The 13,554-nt window shown below is 51.7% G+C and overlaps 7 protein-coding genes across 7 annotated transcripts; 3 read left to right on the top strand and 4 right to left on the bottom strand.

Moving 5' to 3' along the window:
* Positions 1 to 658: 658 nt before the first annotated feature.
* PV06_04521 (uncharacterized protein) lies at positions 659 to 2,239 on the top strand. Its single transcript, XM_016405423.1, has one exon. The coding sequence runs from the start codon at positions 793 to 795 to the stop codon at positions 1,939 to 1,941; it is 1,149 nt and encodes a 382-aa protein (XP_016263629.1). The 5' UTR covers positions 659 to 792; the 3' UTR covers positions 1,942 to 2,239.
* Positions 2,240 to 2,584: 345 nt separating this feature from the next.
* PV06_04520 (uncharacterized protein) lies at positions 2,585 to 4,850 on the bottom strand. Its single transcript, XM_016405422.1, has one exon. The coding sequence runs from the start codon at positions 4,544 to 4,546 to the stop codon at positions 2,972 to 2,974; it is 1,575 nt and encodes a 524-aa protein (XP_016263628.1). The 5' UTR covers positions 4,547 to 4,850; the 3' UTR covers positions 2,585 to 2,971.
* An 876-nt stretch (positions 4,851 to 5,726) lies between these two features.
* On the bottom strand, positions 5,727 to 7,435 carry PV06_04519 (uncharacterized protein). The gene is made up of 2 exons (XM_016405421.1): positions 6,799 to 7,435; positions 5,727 to 6,744 (listed from the first exon to the last, which is right to left on the bottom strand). The coding sequence occupies exons 1-2, from the start codon at positions 7,053 to 7,055 to the stop codon at positions 5,844 to 5,846; spliced, it is 1,158 nt and encodes a 385-aa protein (XP_016263627.1). The 5' UTR covers positions 7,056 to 7,435; the 3' UTR covers positions 5,727 to 5,843.
* A 102-nt stretch (positions 7,436 to 7,537) lies between these two features.
* Positions 7,538 to 8,955, top strand: PV06_04518 (pre-mRNA-splicing factor slt11). The gene has a single exon (XM_016405420.1). It carries the CDS (start codon positions 7,698 to 7,700, stop codon positions 8,814 to 8,816), a length of 1,119 nt encoding a protein of 372 aa, XP_016263626.1. The 5' UTR covers positions 7,538 to 7,697; the 3' UTR covers positions 8,817 to 8,955.
* Positions 8,098 to 9,410, bottom strand: PV06_04517 (uncharacterized protein). The gene is made up of 2 exons (XM_016405419.1): positions 9,292 to 9,410; positions 8,098 to 9,238 (listed from the first exon to the last, which is right to left on the bottom strand). Exons 1-2 carry the CDS (start codon positions 9,309 to 9,311, stop codon positions 8,929 to 8,931), a joined length of 330 nt encoding a protein of 109 aa, XP_016263625.1. The 5' UTR covers positions 9,312 to 9,410; the 3' UTR covers positions 8,098 to 8,928.
* A 152-nt stretch (positions 9,411 to 9,562) lies between these two features.
* PV06_04516 (uncharacterized protein) lies at positions 9,563 to 11,259 on the top strand. The gene is made up of 3 exons (XM_016405418.1): positions 9,563 to 9,876; positions 9,926 to 10,075; positions 10,133 to 11,259. Exons 1-3 carry the CDS (start codon positions 9,733 to 9,735, stop codon positions 11,177 to 11,179), a joined length of 1,341 nt encoding a protein of 446 aa, XP_016263624.1. The 5' UTR covers positions 9,563 to 9,732; the 3' UTR covers positions 11,180 to 11,259.
* Positions 11,260 to 11,695: 436 nt separating this feature from the next.
* On the bottom strand, positions 11,696 to 12,751 carry PV06_04515 (uncharacterized protein; the record flags this gene model as incomplete). Its single annotated transcript, XM_016405417.1, has 1 exon — positions 11,696 to 12,751. The coding sequence occupies exon 1, from the start codon at positions 12,458 to 12,460 to the stop codon at positions 11,696 to 11,698; it is 765 nt and encodes a 254-aa protein (XP_016263623.1). The 5' UTR covers positions 12,461 to 12,751.
* Between the last annotated feature and the right edge of the window lie 803 nt (positions 12,752 to 13,554).

Below are 13,554 nucleotides of genomic sequence, written 5' to 3'. Positions count from 1 at the left end.
CAAGACTACGATGCCTTCACTGCTGTGAACAGCATGGGGCGACGGGCAACTGACATGTCGAACGTACTGTAGTTGTGCAGCTCTCACATACATCTGCAGGAGGGCTTGCCATGTGAAATAGCCTTATAGAAAGGTACCTTTAGGTAAGTCCAGACCAGGGAGGTACTTGGTAGGTGCTTGGTGGAACTCTGTATGTATCTCGTCCTCTTCACTCCCAACCTGCTCGCCCTGTCAAGTACGGGGTACGAGTACGAGTACGAAAACACATGCTCCGATACAACCACCAGTTGTCTTCGACATCCTCAAGAACAAAAAGATCATAGATCATTCACCGGTAGGATCTCCGTTGACTTGTCTTTTTGACCCTCTCGACACCAGTTCTCGCCAATCGTTCATTGCAATGGTCTTGCCCAGAGAGGCAGAGCCGCGCAGTCAGACCACGTCGCCCCCTCTCCGCATTGATGGCCAAAAGCCAAAAAAACTCCCATCATTCCATCCGCATCCCTGTTATCACTTTCCGTGTCGTCACATGGATTCCGGCTCTTCCATTGGGTGCCAACCTTTCAATGTGCTCGGGCATCGTGTCCGGTCAGCTCAGCCCCTCAATATATACACTGTACATAAAAGGGTTGACGTTGGCTGCTTCGGGCGGAGATGTGTACATCTTCCCTCTAGGCAATTTTTTCGGGGACGTCATTCTATATCTGTTCCTGCTAGCCCGTCTACATACCTGACTTCCGCTGCGTGTCCCATGTATCGACAATACCCGGACTTTGCAGGCAGTCAGTCACAATGTCCCGAAAAATTCCCTTGATCACGCTCGAGGAGCACTTCATTTCTCAGGCCGTGCTCGACTACTATGAACAACAGGGGGCACAGACAACCCTCCCCGAGTCCCATTCTCACATCATGAGCTCACTGCGGGATGTTGGGCACCAACGTCTAAAGTCGATGGACTCTGGCCGGGTGAGCTTACAGGTCATCTCCCACCGACCCAACTCGCTCCCAATACCGCCGGAGGTTTGCACGGCGGCCAACGATGAGTTATACGAGGCCATCAATTCATCCCCGCGCCCGGAACGTTTTGCCGCCTTCGCCATGCTTCCGCTTCTGCACCCCGAAGCCGCCGCGAAAGAACTCGACCGTTGTGTGTCAGAGTTGGATTTTGTCGGCTCCTTGGTGGACAATATGACCGAGGGTCGATTCTACGACGACACATTCTTCTGGCCGATTTTCGCTGCTCACGAAAGGCTCGACGTGCCCATATATCTCCATGCCGCACCACACCCGTTGCCCAGCGATTCCCCGTTCCATGGCAACTATGCACCTCAAGTGTCCGCGTTCCTGGCGAATCACGGCTTCAACTGGCACGCAGAGGTCGCGCTCCACGTCATTAGGCTCTTCGCATCGAAACTGTTCGACGTCCACCCGAATCTCAAGGTGCTCCTCGGCCACATGGGAGAAATGCTTCCGTACCAGTTGGACAGGATCCACAAGCTCATCCAACGGACCTGGCCCGCAGCCTCCAAACCGAAACGACACCTCCTCCAGGTCTGGCACGAGAACATGTACATCACGACCGCCGGCATGTTCAGCCTCGCCCCCATGGCCTGCCTGATCCACATGTGCTGCGCCGATAAAGTCCTCTACAGCGTCGACTACCCGTTCTGCAGCAACCAAGAGGGCCTGCAGTTCTTGTACCAATTGCGAAACAGCGAGATGGTCAATGACGAGGACTTTGAGGCCATCGCCTACAGGAATGCCGCCCGACTCTTGGATCTGAAAATCACCGAGGGCAATGACGTTGGGTTTGACGCTGGCGAGGAGGACGGCGCCGACGGATACCGCCTGCGGCCCTGGCTGTCGACCGAGAGCACCTCGAGTAATATCAACGGTGGTCCCGACTTTGCACACTCGCCCCTCGAGACCGTCAAGGAGTAGCAGCAGCAGCCGAGGTGAAACAGCGTCGGCGGATATTCTTCCTCGCATACCGACCGACGATCATCATCCGTTCAATTTTTTGGGTCTCTCGTCTCTGAAACATTACTCCGCGGAGCGGCGCGCCTGTGTCCCCTTTCCCACATGGTTTTGGCTGGTGTGACTGGGACAACGATGACGGGATGGTAGGACGAGGTTTCATCTTTTGAAGTAAAAAAAAAGTCGTACCATGGTACCCTTTACAGAGTGTCCATGACCGGTTCCTTTGGAACAACTATTTCCAGTAATCCCAAAAAAATTTTGACATGATCACGATATCGATAATTCCCACGATTCCTACTCCGTACACTCGTCTGCCTCTCGGAGGTCCACAGCTCGATTCCATCATCGGATCAGAGCCCACCATGTACCAAACCATTGGAGTTTTTTGGGCGGGGCGTCACGTAGACACTTGTACGCGGGGGTAGAAGGTGCATGTTTTTGCTGACCGCATACCGTACCAGCCATGGACTCGTAACCCTGCGATCTCGTGCCCAAAGAGCTAGGGTCGAGTCACCCCTTGCATGTAGAAACACCCCAGCCTAGCATCAACCTCGAGGGCATCATATAGAGAAGCCCCGTCTAAGAGTGAATTTGCAGAAAGAAGTCGGGGTATTTCTTCATGTCTTTTGTCTTGTATTCTACTAAAATAAAGCCCATCATACTCGTCGTGTTAAAATACAACCAATCATTCAAATGATTTCCAGTCCCATCCAGCCCATATGCCTGTAAGCCTCCCACCGAACTTCATTATGCACACATACAGAGGAATGCGGCCAGCAATGACTACCTGAACCCCTCGCCCAGCTTTCTTTAACTTCAAAGAAGAAACGTTAGACGAAAAAGGGGCCAAGGAGCACAACCAACCTCAACCATGCATGCTAGTTCTGCGAGACATCCAAGAAGCCCACGCTGGAAGATTTGTGTGCGTGTAACACGCTCAAGATCGCCTCATTGTCGTATCACCAACTTAAACCACACCCAATACCCAAGGCTAGAGGAGCATCAATCCACCACCAAACACGAAGCCAAGAGCAACGACAACAAAAGACACAACACTAGCAGCTTCAATCGGCGAAGCACGCAGGTTGGCGTTGGCTGCGTTGCTAGTACTGCTGCTACCGCCGCTTGAACCACTTCCACCCGAGCCAGTGCCACTGGCGCCCGATGTTGGCTGGAGGTTGAACGTGGCAGATCTACTGCTTGGACCCGTGATGCCACCAGTGCCAGTAGCAGAAGCAATCGTCTCGTGAGGGATACCTGTGATGGTGTTCACTACACTTGCAGCACTCGCGGTCGAAACGGCGTCGGGGATACCGCTGCTGGATTGGAAAGCTTCAACGTTAGCCTTGCCAGCGTTAAAGTTGGTCTGAGCGATGCCGATTTCCTTGTTCTCGAGATCGTAAACGACGTATGCGCTTCGGAGGAACGAGTCACCGAACAAGATGGGCGAGTCGCCGGCGGCATTGATGGCAAACATGCATGCCTCGTCGCCGTTCTTGAAAGTGATCTCTTCAGGAAGGGGTGTGACGAATTCCGAAAGGCTGACATTGACGACAGCACCGCCCTTGCCACCGAAAGTGAACGAGAACGTCAAGTCATCGTCGCCAAGCTTACAGGGCACCACGTTTCCATACTGCGTGTCTGTCAGCGCACCGACACCGTTGAAGATGTTGGTGGCGATTTCGTCGGGTAGGTAGGTGTTTGTGGTCCCAGAATCTAAGATAGCAGGCTGAGGGGTGCTTGGAGACATGTCAGATGTCTGGCCACTACCACTGACGGTCAAGCCGGTCCAGGCAACGGTGAAAGATGTAAGGTTTCCAGTCTGGGAGTCTGGTTGAATTGGAAGAGCGATGATGTCACCATGATATTTGCTGCTGTCAACTCCGCCGAAAAGGATAGACCCGGTGTTAGATTTCAGGTCATCCAACCACAAGGAGTATGAGAGGGTATTGATGTGGCCTTGATTCTTCAAGACACTGATAACATTGGGGTATGTGAACTCTCCTTGCACAGCGGCCGATTCACCGGAGTCAAAGCCAATACCCATAATGCCAATGCCTCTAGTATTGGCCTGCAAGGCCGCCGCCATGGTCATATTTGTAAGCTTGGTCGAGCCAATATTGAGAACATCGGAGAGGTAGGCACCGGAGATCTGGGTACCATCGACATATTGGATTTGAAACTCGGGCAGGCCGGGGTCTTTGTAGGTCGAGGACTTGGAATAGTCGTACACACCAAAGGGACAATATGTCTCAATGCCTTGTTCGCAAATATCTGCGTTTATTGCTGGGAACCAGATGTCTGAGGAGCCGGTATCGAGCTGTAGAGAGAAAGGCTGACCGGGCGTACCCACGGTAACATTGATGAAGTACAGGAGAATTTCGTTGGTCAGGGCAGCTGTGACGGTGTTGGACTGTCGTCGGGCAAGATGAGGCGCCTCTTGAGCATTTATCCGACGCTTCTCAAAATTGAAGCCTACAACACCTGGAGTGGCACTTCCTACGGCTGGCGCAATGGAGGCGAGGAGAGTTGCTGCGCCTAGGGCAGCGCCGAGAAGCTTGCCCATTGTCGCGGTCCGAAAACGTAGGTATTTGGAAGGGAAAGGACCGTTCGTAGGTAAAGGAAGAGCGAAGGAAGAGCAATGGGTCGACGCAGGGAGAAGGGCGAAGATGGTGACAGTGAGTAGAAACAGGAAAAGAGACGACTATGTACTCTTGAGAACGCAGCCTGGGATGTTCGTGGTGATGATGTTGGCTGAGTCTCGCTAGTGCCAGGAGTCGCCGGCTCACTCGTCACAAAGACTGGGAAATGGCCCAGTCGATCAGCTACTCAAGAACGTGCGATGACGAAGATGGATGTTGGACTGTCGGCCGGCGTTGCGAAGACCACTGATGGCGCTATGCATTGGTAGATCCATGAGCCGCTGAATGCTGTAGATTAGCAAATCATGTCACTTGGGGGCGTGACGGACGCCTGAAAAAGGCCCCATTAAGCGGCATTGGTGCTGTCAATGCTTGAGCCACCCCGGCTACGGTGCCCACACGCCCTGTGCTTCAGCGCCTATCGTAGGCTGCTGGTTCTCCATATAGGGCTTAAACATCCATCACAACCACGCTCAGCGGTACCATTTCCGAAAACCGAGCAACTAGCTTCCTGGCTCTTGAGGTACTCATATGCCTCCGTCAAGAAAATAATATCTACGTATTGGGTGTTTTTTTTTTTGAGAGAAAGGAGCCAAGTGCTTTTGTGTTACCTTGACTGACTCTGTGAAACCAGTCTTGCCATTCATATACTGGCTTCAGGGGATGCGAGAGAGTCTGCGTTTCGCTGAATGATTCCAAAACAAGAGGCTGAAGCTATTCGCCCGCCTCTGCAAGCCTTGTTTCAGCCCCTGGTTAGACAATAGCCTGCGAGACGAGCCGAATCCTTGGGTTGAATCCAAGCACTACAAGCACTCCAGGTTCTCAGGGCTGGCGAAATTGTTGATAGTCCATATCTATGCGTCATCTTCAATTCTATACAGTATCTCATGTCGAGATATTTATGTGCTTACGCATCCCAATCTTTCGTGTTGATAGCGAACTTGATGGCCACGCAAGCTGCAACCCTGACGAGAAGCAGCCTGCAGATACCGAACCGCGTTTCCTGTTTTGTGTCACCACATGCGGCGTTGTGTGGCGGTGCTGGTAACTGACCGCTTGGCCAATACCGTTGTTAGCCAGCAGGTCTAGACCTACGAAATGCAATTTTCTTGTTGATGATACTCGTATCCGTATGTACATCGAATTAGGTACTTATGTTCTATTTGCCAAAATTCCTGTTCGCAACGCCATCTACCCAGTCAACGCGATTCTGGACCACTTTCAAGCATTGAGCGGTTTCCGTGCAACCATCAAATACATAGGGGTGAACAACTTCAGCCTTCCACCTTCGGCCAAACAGTCCCCACCGAGAGCGAGACTGTCGGCCGTCTTCTGTGTTCCCTGAGGCATCAACCTCAGCTTCTCGCCAACGCCGACGAATTTGTGTACCAATCCACGTCCCCACCAGGTCATTCTTGCGATGGTGAACAGGTCCCCAAGGCTTGTGCAGTATTGCCAATCTCCGGCAAGAGGGTAGTACCATGGAGTGGCATCGGGTCTCTCCGCCAAGTCCTCGTGGTGCTCAAGCTCGAACCCAGCTGCTTTGATCGCTTCCAATGCTTCGGACACCTTGACCATGTTTGAAATTCCGTTTCCTTGCTCGATTCCAAGTCGGATCTCACGGTGCTTGGGGTTCTCGTTGTCATAGGCATCTGTCATGAGCCATTCATAGACGCCGAAAACGCCGCCAGGCTTGAGGACACGGAAAATTTGCTCGTACACTCCCTGGAGGCTTGGAGCATGGACGGTGGCTTCGATGGCGTAAACTGCGTCGAAACTGTTTTCCGGGAACGACATCTGCATGAAGTCGCCCTTCACAGCCGACCACTTGTCTGCCATTCCCTCCTTTTGAGCATATCGTAAGGATCTTGCGATCTGGTAATCATTGTTGTTCAAACCAACCACATTACACCCTGTAAATCTGATCATTTCGCGAGCAGGCCCGCCAACACCACAACCGACATCCAGAACACGAGCATTCTCTTGCAGATTCATCTTGAGGGCCAAGTAATGCTCGTGTCGAGCGATAGCCTGATAGAAGGACTCTTTCGCAGCGAATCGGCAGAAATGGAAGGAGGTACCCCAGCCATACTCGTACAAGTCGGTGGCTAGATTGTAATAACTGTTTACAGGTAAGTAAAACATCCTACAGCTGTAACGTGAAGGCCATGCTTACTGTCTTGTCAAGGTGGCGTATTCATCTCTTCTGGCCTTGCGAATTTCCTCGGTCTCAGTTTCAGCAAGCTTGTCGTCCCAATGCTTGAAGTATTCGTCTACAGCAGCCTTTTGGGCATCTTTATCTTTGCTGCGCATAGCCATGAAGCCACCCCTAGCCTCTGAGGAATTTCCATGAAGGGCCTTATGGAAGGCGGCATCGCGAGCGTGGTCCTCCGCCTCGAGAGTCACCACAGGGGAAGTCGCTGAAGGAGCCATGTTGAGATGGCGAGAAAGATGCAAGAGGTTGTTTGGAAGGCTTGAGGAGTTCAACGAGTGGAAAACACGTATAGTTGAATACAATAAAGAACGAAAAGCGGTCGGGAGTGAGCCAATTGTGAAGGAGGCAATGTTGAAAGGAGTGCGTCTCCTTCGACTCGAGAACGTATGTATGTACAGTAGATTTGGGAAGAAGTAGCGCAGCCTCTCTCTCCACTCTGCCAAAAATTTAATGGGACGACACGGAAACGAGCATTTCCCCAGCACGCCTCTCACGCTTCTGAAGGATCGATTGGCTGTACTGGGCCAGATTCAATGTTGGCTTGGCAGGGGAATCGGAGAGTGGCACCACAGGCTACGAGTACGAAAACGAAAACGACAACCAGTACGGAGGATGAGCGCGAGAATTAAAGCGAAAACGAAAACGAAAACGAGTCTTGGATCGTCGCCGCTTTTCTGTTTGATCACGTGATCTTGACTGACGTCGCCAAATTTTCAACCGGCAAGCCTAGTCTCTCCCACCTGCCATTCCATCCATGCAGAAACATTTGTCACTTGGTGGCATTTGTTTTAATATTAATCAGTCTTCAGTCTGTCCACTGCCCCAATTGTTTTGCCTTCATCACCATCGTGACATTCAACATGGCTTCAAAACAGATCAAGCAAGATTTGAACCGGTCAGGCTGGGAAACTACAGACTTCCCATCCGTCTGCGAGAATTGCCTGCCTGACAATCCATATGTACAAATGGTAAAAGAAGATTACGGCGCCGAGTGCAAGATTTGTACACGACCTTTTACTGTTTTCCGATGGAAAGCCGATCGAACGGCCAGAACGAAGCGAACAAATATATGTCTCACTTGCGCCCGGCTTAAAAATTGTTGTCAGTGCTGCATGCTCGATCTCTCCTTTGGGCTACCTCTCCAAGTTCGAGATGCAGCCCTCAAACTCGTGGCTCCGGGACCCTCCTCCGGCATCAATCGAGAATATTATGCGCAAGAACATGAAAAAGAACTGGAAGAGGGTCGCGGCGCAGTTGAGGTTTACGATAAGACAGATGAGAAGGCTAGAGATCTACTGAGAAGACTAGCAAAAAGCGAGCCATATTACAAGAAGCAGCGACGACTGGAAGCCGAAGGATCGTCAGAAAACCCACCCGATCAGAAGAAGAGCGGATATGGTCCAGTAAGGACATCTGATTCGAGGAAAGCCGGAAATACACAACGCGGACCTCGCGCAGGCGCCGGCCGAGGTGTTGCAGGCACAGCACGGCCTCCACAGCCAGAGGATTATTTGCCGCCTGCAGATCCTAATATCACCTCCTTGTTTGTTACCGGAGTGGAAGACGACTTGCCAGAGCACGCCATTCGAACCTTTTTCACACCCTTCGGTCAAATCAGATCGATTGTCTGCTCTCACAGAGCTCATTGTGCCTTCATCAACTATGCGACAAGGGATGGTGCTGAAGCTGCTGCTGCAAAGTGTCAAGGGAAAGCTGTAATTCAAGGATGTCCACTGCGTGTCCGATGGGGCAAGCCCAAGCCGCTCGACAATGCCGACCGGGAGCAGAGGATGGAGTGGGCAAGGGAGGGGCGCCAAACTGGAAGCACTTCCAATCCTCAGTCGAGTAGTCGAGGGATTTCCGGTAGGGAAGGTGCCCCAGCTCTCGAGGGCCCTTCAGACGAAGAGACCGCAAGCTTCACTGTCACAGCTCCACCTGGACAGGAAGAGGTATCCTATGCGAGTATGGCGGGTGATTGATCGCATTGATCCAAGCCGAGGCGCTGTTTTATATCTCGAGCATGGCGTTGGGGAACCGGATAAGATGGCAAACAAGCATCATAGCGTATCAGATTGTCAAACAAAACTTCTTTCATAGGCCTCCCACTTTCACTTTGCCACCCTTTCCCAGAGGATTTTTGACAGTATCGTTATCGCCTCGCTCAATGTCTTTGTGTAGGTTGAGTTTCATTGCATCGGTGCCTTCTATTCTCTGTCCTTGCACAATGTTGTGTCGTAACACAGAAGCGACACCTTCGGCATGTTCTATCCCTTTGAGCGCCTCTTGAGAACTGGGGTCAAGAGAGCTAAGGCTGTCAAAGCCGGCTCGTGCTTGGGTTCGTGCGGCATGGAGGAGATGGAAGTCTCCATTAAAAGCAATCCGTGTCGCTCGTAGGAGATGTCTGGTCTCGGTTAGCCGTCTGTCCACTGATCAAGGTTGTGTGCAGTCGCCAACCTGTAGGCTGCCAGAGCCATTATGTCTCAAAACGACGCCGAGATCACACTAATCCGTAAGGGGACGACAGAAAAGTGCACAAGTAAGTCTCTTTAGCTATCTCTTCGTTGACAGTGATGATGAACATTCCTCACAACTCATCAAACCTCGTTGGCACCACTCATCGGCTAAGATACCTGTTCAAGATGGATTGGCTTTTGGAGGTAAGTCGGCTAGATATCCGAAGTTCTACCGAAGAAAATTAATTCTCCCTCTCCCATTTTGTGATGAAGGAAGACCCTGTCGTTGCTAACTCACTTTCAGTTCGCAGAAGCAGAAGGGCTCACCGTTGAGGAAGTGCTATATTGGGCCTTCAAAGAGAAAGGTCTCGAGATCATCAAAGAAGAGTTCCAGCCTATCTTCATTCCTCTTCCTGAATCCCCTCCTCCCGAGCCTGCAGACATGGCCGAAGTCGAAACAATCCCCCCTCCTCCTGCCGACTGGAAAGGCGAGAGTGAGCAGAACCCAAGCTTCCGCGCCATCGCTTCGCTGAGCCCACCTGTTCACCGCAAGATCGAACCCTACGGTGCTGCTTTCCTGGCTCATGTAAGAAAATCCAATCACATCATCATGGTGCCGTGTCTGATTTTTATAGGCTCGTCGCAAGGCTCACGGCCGCACCTTTTCCGAAGATGACAGAATCCAAGCCGCTGCTAAGGCAAAGCGTACTGAAGACGAGGATGATGGCGAAATCAGCGAGCCTGAAGATCCATTGATGCTTGCCCGTGATGCGAAGGATTGGAGGGTAAGCTCACTTTCATCTCACGTTACAAAGGTGACAACTAGCTAACCTCCCACACAGGGCCAAGACCATTACGCTGTCCTAGGTCTCAGCAAGTACCGCTACAAAGCCACCGATGAGCAGATCAAGAAAGCCCACCGCAAGAAGGTTCTCAAGCACCACCCTGACAAGAAGACCGCTGCCGGCAAGGAAGAGAACGATAGCTTCTTCAAGTGCATTCAGAAGGCTCATGAAATGCTCACCGATCCTGTCAAGCGCAGACAATTTGATAGCGTCGACGAGGCCGCTGACGTTGATCCTCCTTCCAAGAAAGAGGTGTCCAAACCAGCCGCATTCTACAAGAAGTGGAGCGCCGTCTTCGAGAGCGAGGCACGATTCAGCAACAAGCAGCCTGTTCCTAAGCTCGGCGATGATAACAGCACTCAAGAGGAGGTCGATGACTTTTACGATTTCTGGTACAACTTCGACTCGTGGCGTACTTTTGAGTATCTTGATGAGGATGTTCCGGACGACAACGAAGGCCGTGATCACAAGCGACACATTGAGAAGAAGAATGCCAACGCCCGCAAGAAGCGCAAGACCGAAGATATTGCTAGACTGAGAAAGCTGGTTGACGACTGCCTGGCTGGTGATGAACGTATCAAGAAGTTCCGACAACAGAAGAATGCTCAGAAGAACAAGAAGAAGCTTGAGAAGGAACTCGCTGCGAAGAAAGAGGCTGAAGAGAAGGCCCAGGCCCAGGCAGAGGCCGAGCGTCTCCAGAAGGAGGCTGAGGAGAAAGCCAAGGTCGAGAAGGAGGCCGGCAAGAAGGAGAAGCAGAAGGCAAAGGACGCGGTCAAGAAGAACAAGCGTGTCGTCAGAGCCAGTGTCAAGGACGTCAATTACTTTGCTGCTGCCGAGCCTAGTGCTCAAGAAGTCGACGCAGTCTTGGACGATGTCGACAAGTTCCTGGGTGTGGCTGACCCAGATCAGCTTGCTGATCTTGTTGCCAAGCTGAATGTGGCCGGGAAGGACGCTGGCAAGGTCAAGGTTGCCTTCTCAGAGGCTACCGGTGGCCTTGTTGGCGCCGGTAAGCTCAAGGAGAGCGACCTCAAGGTCTTCATGTGAAGATCTCAGATGAGACGAATGATGTTGTTAGAGTAGACTAGATAGCATGTTCTAGCGTTCAATGATGACATTGAGACGAACCCTGTGTGCAAACATATTTCCTCGTAGACACGACGTTCGCCTCCGATTCTTTCATGACGCTTATCAATAGTGGTTGACTGCCCTACACACGTGTTTGGATCATTGACAGCACAGATTGGGACGTCGACAATACCATTCGCCCTTTATACTTTACTCTATAGGGTCTCACTGATGCCATACTACACCTGACACCGTTTGCGCCTGAAACAGACCTCACGTGTAAGGTAGTTGGCGTGAACGATTTGAGCTAGATAGTCATGGTCTTCTACTAGCACACATCCATACATGCTTAACAATGCCACATCTTGTTCAGTGGCTCGCTAGCTACAAATACAGTACTGGTGGAAGAGTATATTGTTCTTTTGTGCCTGGTAAACTTCCGTGTGCATAAGCCGTACCAAAACCACTGGGGAAAAAAACAATGAAAGAGAAGACTCAGTAGATCCAGGGGATCAACACATACGGAACCTCCTTCTTGTACTCGTCCCACTGCTCGCCGTACTTTTCTTGGCAATAGTGCTCCTTGGACGGACCGGCGTTTGTCAAAAAGTTTGTGACATAGGTCGCCGCGGTGGTCACCATTCCGTACACGGGACCGCCGAGCGCCATGGCATAACCAAATCCGAAGATGACGTTGGCGGTGTAGTTGATCTGCCTCGTGATTCGCCACACACCCGTCTTGCACACCTTGCCCCGGTTCTTGGGGTTCCAGCGATGGAGAGCGAGCTGGACATCGGCGACGAGTTCGAGGATATTTCCCGCCACGAACAGAGCCAGGCCGATGTTGAATGCACGGTCGGAGAACAGAGGATTCCTGGACGCCGCGGTGAAGGCGAGGCTGTGGACGACCTCGACGACCATGCCCGCGGGGACAGCGAACCAGAGGAAGGTCTTGCTCAGTTTCTCGCGCGCAAGCACGTTGATCCAAAAGATCTGCTTGACGGCGAGGTAGGTGGGCATGAGGGCGGCTAGGGCCTGGTAACGAGGCACCGTGTGGCCGAGAACAGTGATGAAGCCTCCCGTCGGGGGCGGAGGGACGCCGAAGTATCGCCCCAGTGGATGCGCCCCGATCAGGAGGTATTGCACGGGACCGGTGAAGGTGCGGCTGGCGCTGAATACGATATTCCCGAACCAGTGGCGGCCGTAGACGCCTCGCTGGATGCCCATCGGGTCATTCTTGTACGTCTTTTCCGCAGACATTGCTGCTTTGGAAGGGGGGTTTGTGGAGGAGGTAAGAGACAGCCGGCCGAGTGTGAGATGGTTCTGAGGGGGACAAGGCAAAGAGACTCCTGTGTACGACACCCTAGATGTAACGACGATGATTATAGTCCCACACAAACTCGGGACAGCGATGCTTCTTTGGAAGTGTACTTGTTGTGTGTAGTGACAATAAAGATCTGGTACCGTGGATTCACCTCAGTGCTTACCTGCAATATTGTACTCAAAAGGACGCGTGGAGCTTCAGGCCGTCCATGGGGAAAATGGCAAAGCGAGGTCTCCTCACTAGAGGGATTCATTCTGAAGGACACATCCAACAACCGGTGAGTCGAGAAGAATAACGGGTGACTATCAGGTCCTCAGTCCATGGGTTCTTTATTTGACTGAAAATAACTGGGAGGCCGAGAGACTGTTTGTGGAAGCATTTGACTGGGAAGAGCGCAGGAAGTGCCGATGATTGCGTTAGTCCTAATCGGGTCAGTCAATAAGACCACGTCGCAAAGCGTTCAACCTCATATGAATACATGTGTATGTTTTGTGGAATTTCACTTCCAGTATGCATTATTGGAAACAACAAGCGAAAGAAATATAGAGCAGGTTAAAGGGTGTAAATTAATCCCTTGCTGGACCGATCACTTTGGATTGGATAACTGCAGGTCGATGCCTACCGTTTCATTCACGGTCAACATCACTGTATGTAACGATGTCGACATCGCTGGCTTCTAGGACCCTGGCACTGACGACGACACAGTATATGGTACCCTGTCAGGTGCTGGCTTCATCCCTCGGTCCACGCATCTGATGGCTTGGGCACCTTGCCTCTGATTACTTTCTCGATCCAACTCAAAGACCCATGTTTATATAATCTTGCCATCATTTTGTCGATACATTGTCGATTTTATGATTACAACTTATGCCAACATATCCAGTCCACAGTCACATCACCTCCAGATGCTGACGGATGATGACAGTGGTTCACCGATCACGCCGAGTTGTTGGTCATGTTTCAGTGATCGTAGGTAATCACAGGTGATCCCCATCCTCCGAATCACCGTACCAACACGCAGCGCCCAACT

This window comes from Exophiala oligosperma, assembly GCF_000835515.1.
Source record: "Exophiala oligosperma strain CBS 72588 unplaced genomic scaffold supercont1.4, whole genome shotgun sequence".
NCBI classification, from domain to species: Eukaryota; Fungi; Ascomycota; class Eurotiomycetes; order Chaetothyriales; family Herpotrichiellaceae; genus Exophiala; species Exophiala oligosperma.
The sequence above is the reverse complement of the archived record's forward strand: the minus strand, read 5'-3'. Positions and strand labels throughout refer to the sequence as shown.

Excerpts from the sequence above, each read along its gene's own strand:
- PV06_04521 (XM_016405423.1), top strand. The coding sequence starts at position 793 with ATGTCCCGAAAAATTCCCTTGATCACGCTCGAGGAGCACTTCATTTCT.
- PV06_04520 (XM_016405422.1), bottom strand. The coding sequence starts at position 4,546 with ATGGGCAAGCTTCTCGGCGCTGCCCTAGGCGCAGCAACTCTCCTCGCC.
- PV06_04519 (XM_016405421.1), bottom strand. The coding sequence starts at position 7,055 with ATGGCTCCTTCAGCGACTTCCCCTGTGGTGACTCTCGAGGCGGAGGAC. Across the intron at positions 6,745-6,798 it reads TACGCCACCTTGACAAGACA|TTATTACAATCTAGCCACCG; the intron begins GTAAGCATGGCC and ends ACCTGTAAACAG.
- PV06_04518 (XM_016405420.1), top strand. The coding sequence starts at position 7,698 with ATGGCTTCAAAACAGATCAAGCAAGATTTGAACCGGTCAGGCTGGGAA.
- PV06_04517 (XM_016405419.1), bottom strand. The coding sequence starts at position 9,311 with ATGGCTCTGGCAGCCTACAG. Across the intron at positions 9,239-9,291 it reads ATGGCTCTGGCAGCCTACAG|ACATCTCCTACGAGCGACAC; the intron begins GTTGGCGACTGC and ends AACCGAGACCAG.
- PV06_04516 (XM_016405418.1), top strand. The coding sequence starts at position 9,733 with ATGGCCGAAGTCGAAACAATCCCCCCTCCTCCTGCCGACTGGAAAGGC. Across the intron at positions 9,877-9,925 it reads GTGCTGCTTTCCTGGCTCAT|GCTCGTCGCAAGGCTCACGG; the intron begins GTAAGAAAATCC and ends TGATTTTTATAG. Across the intron at positions 10,076-10,132 it reads GTGATGCGAAGGATTGGAGG|GGCCAAGACCATTACGCTGT; the intron begins GTAAGCTCACTT and ends CCTCCCACACAG.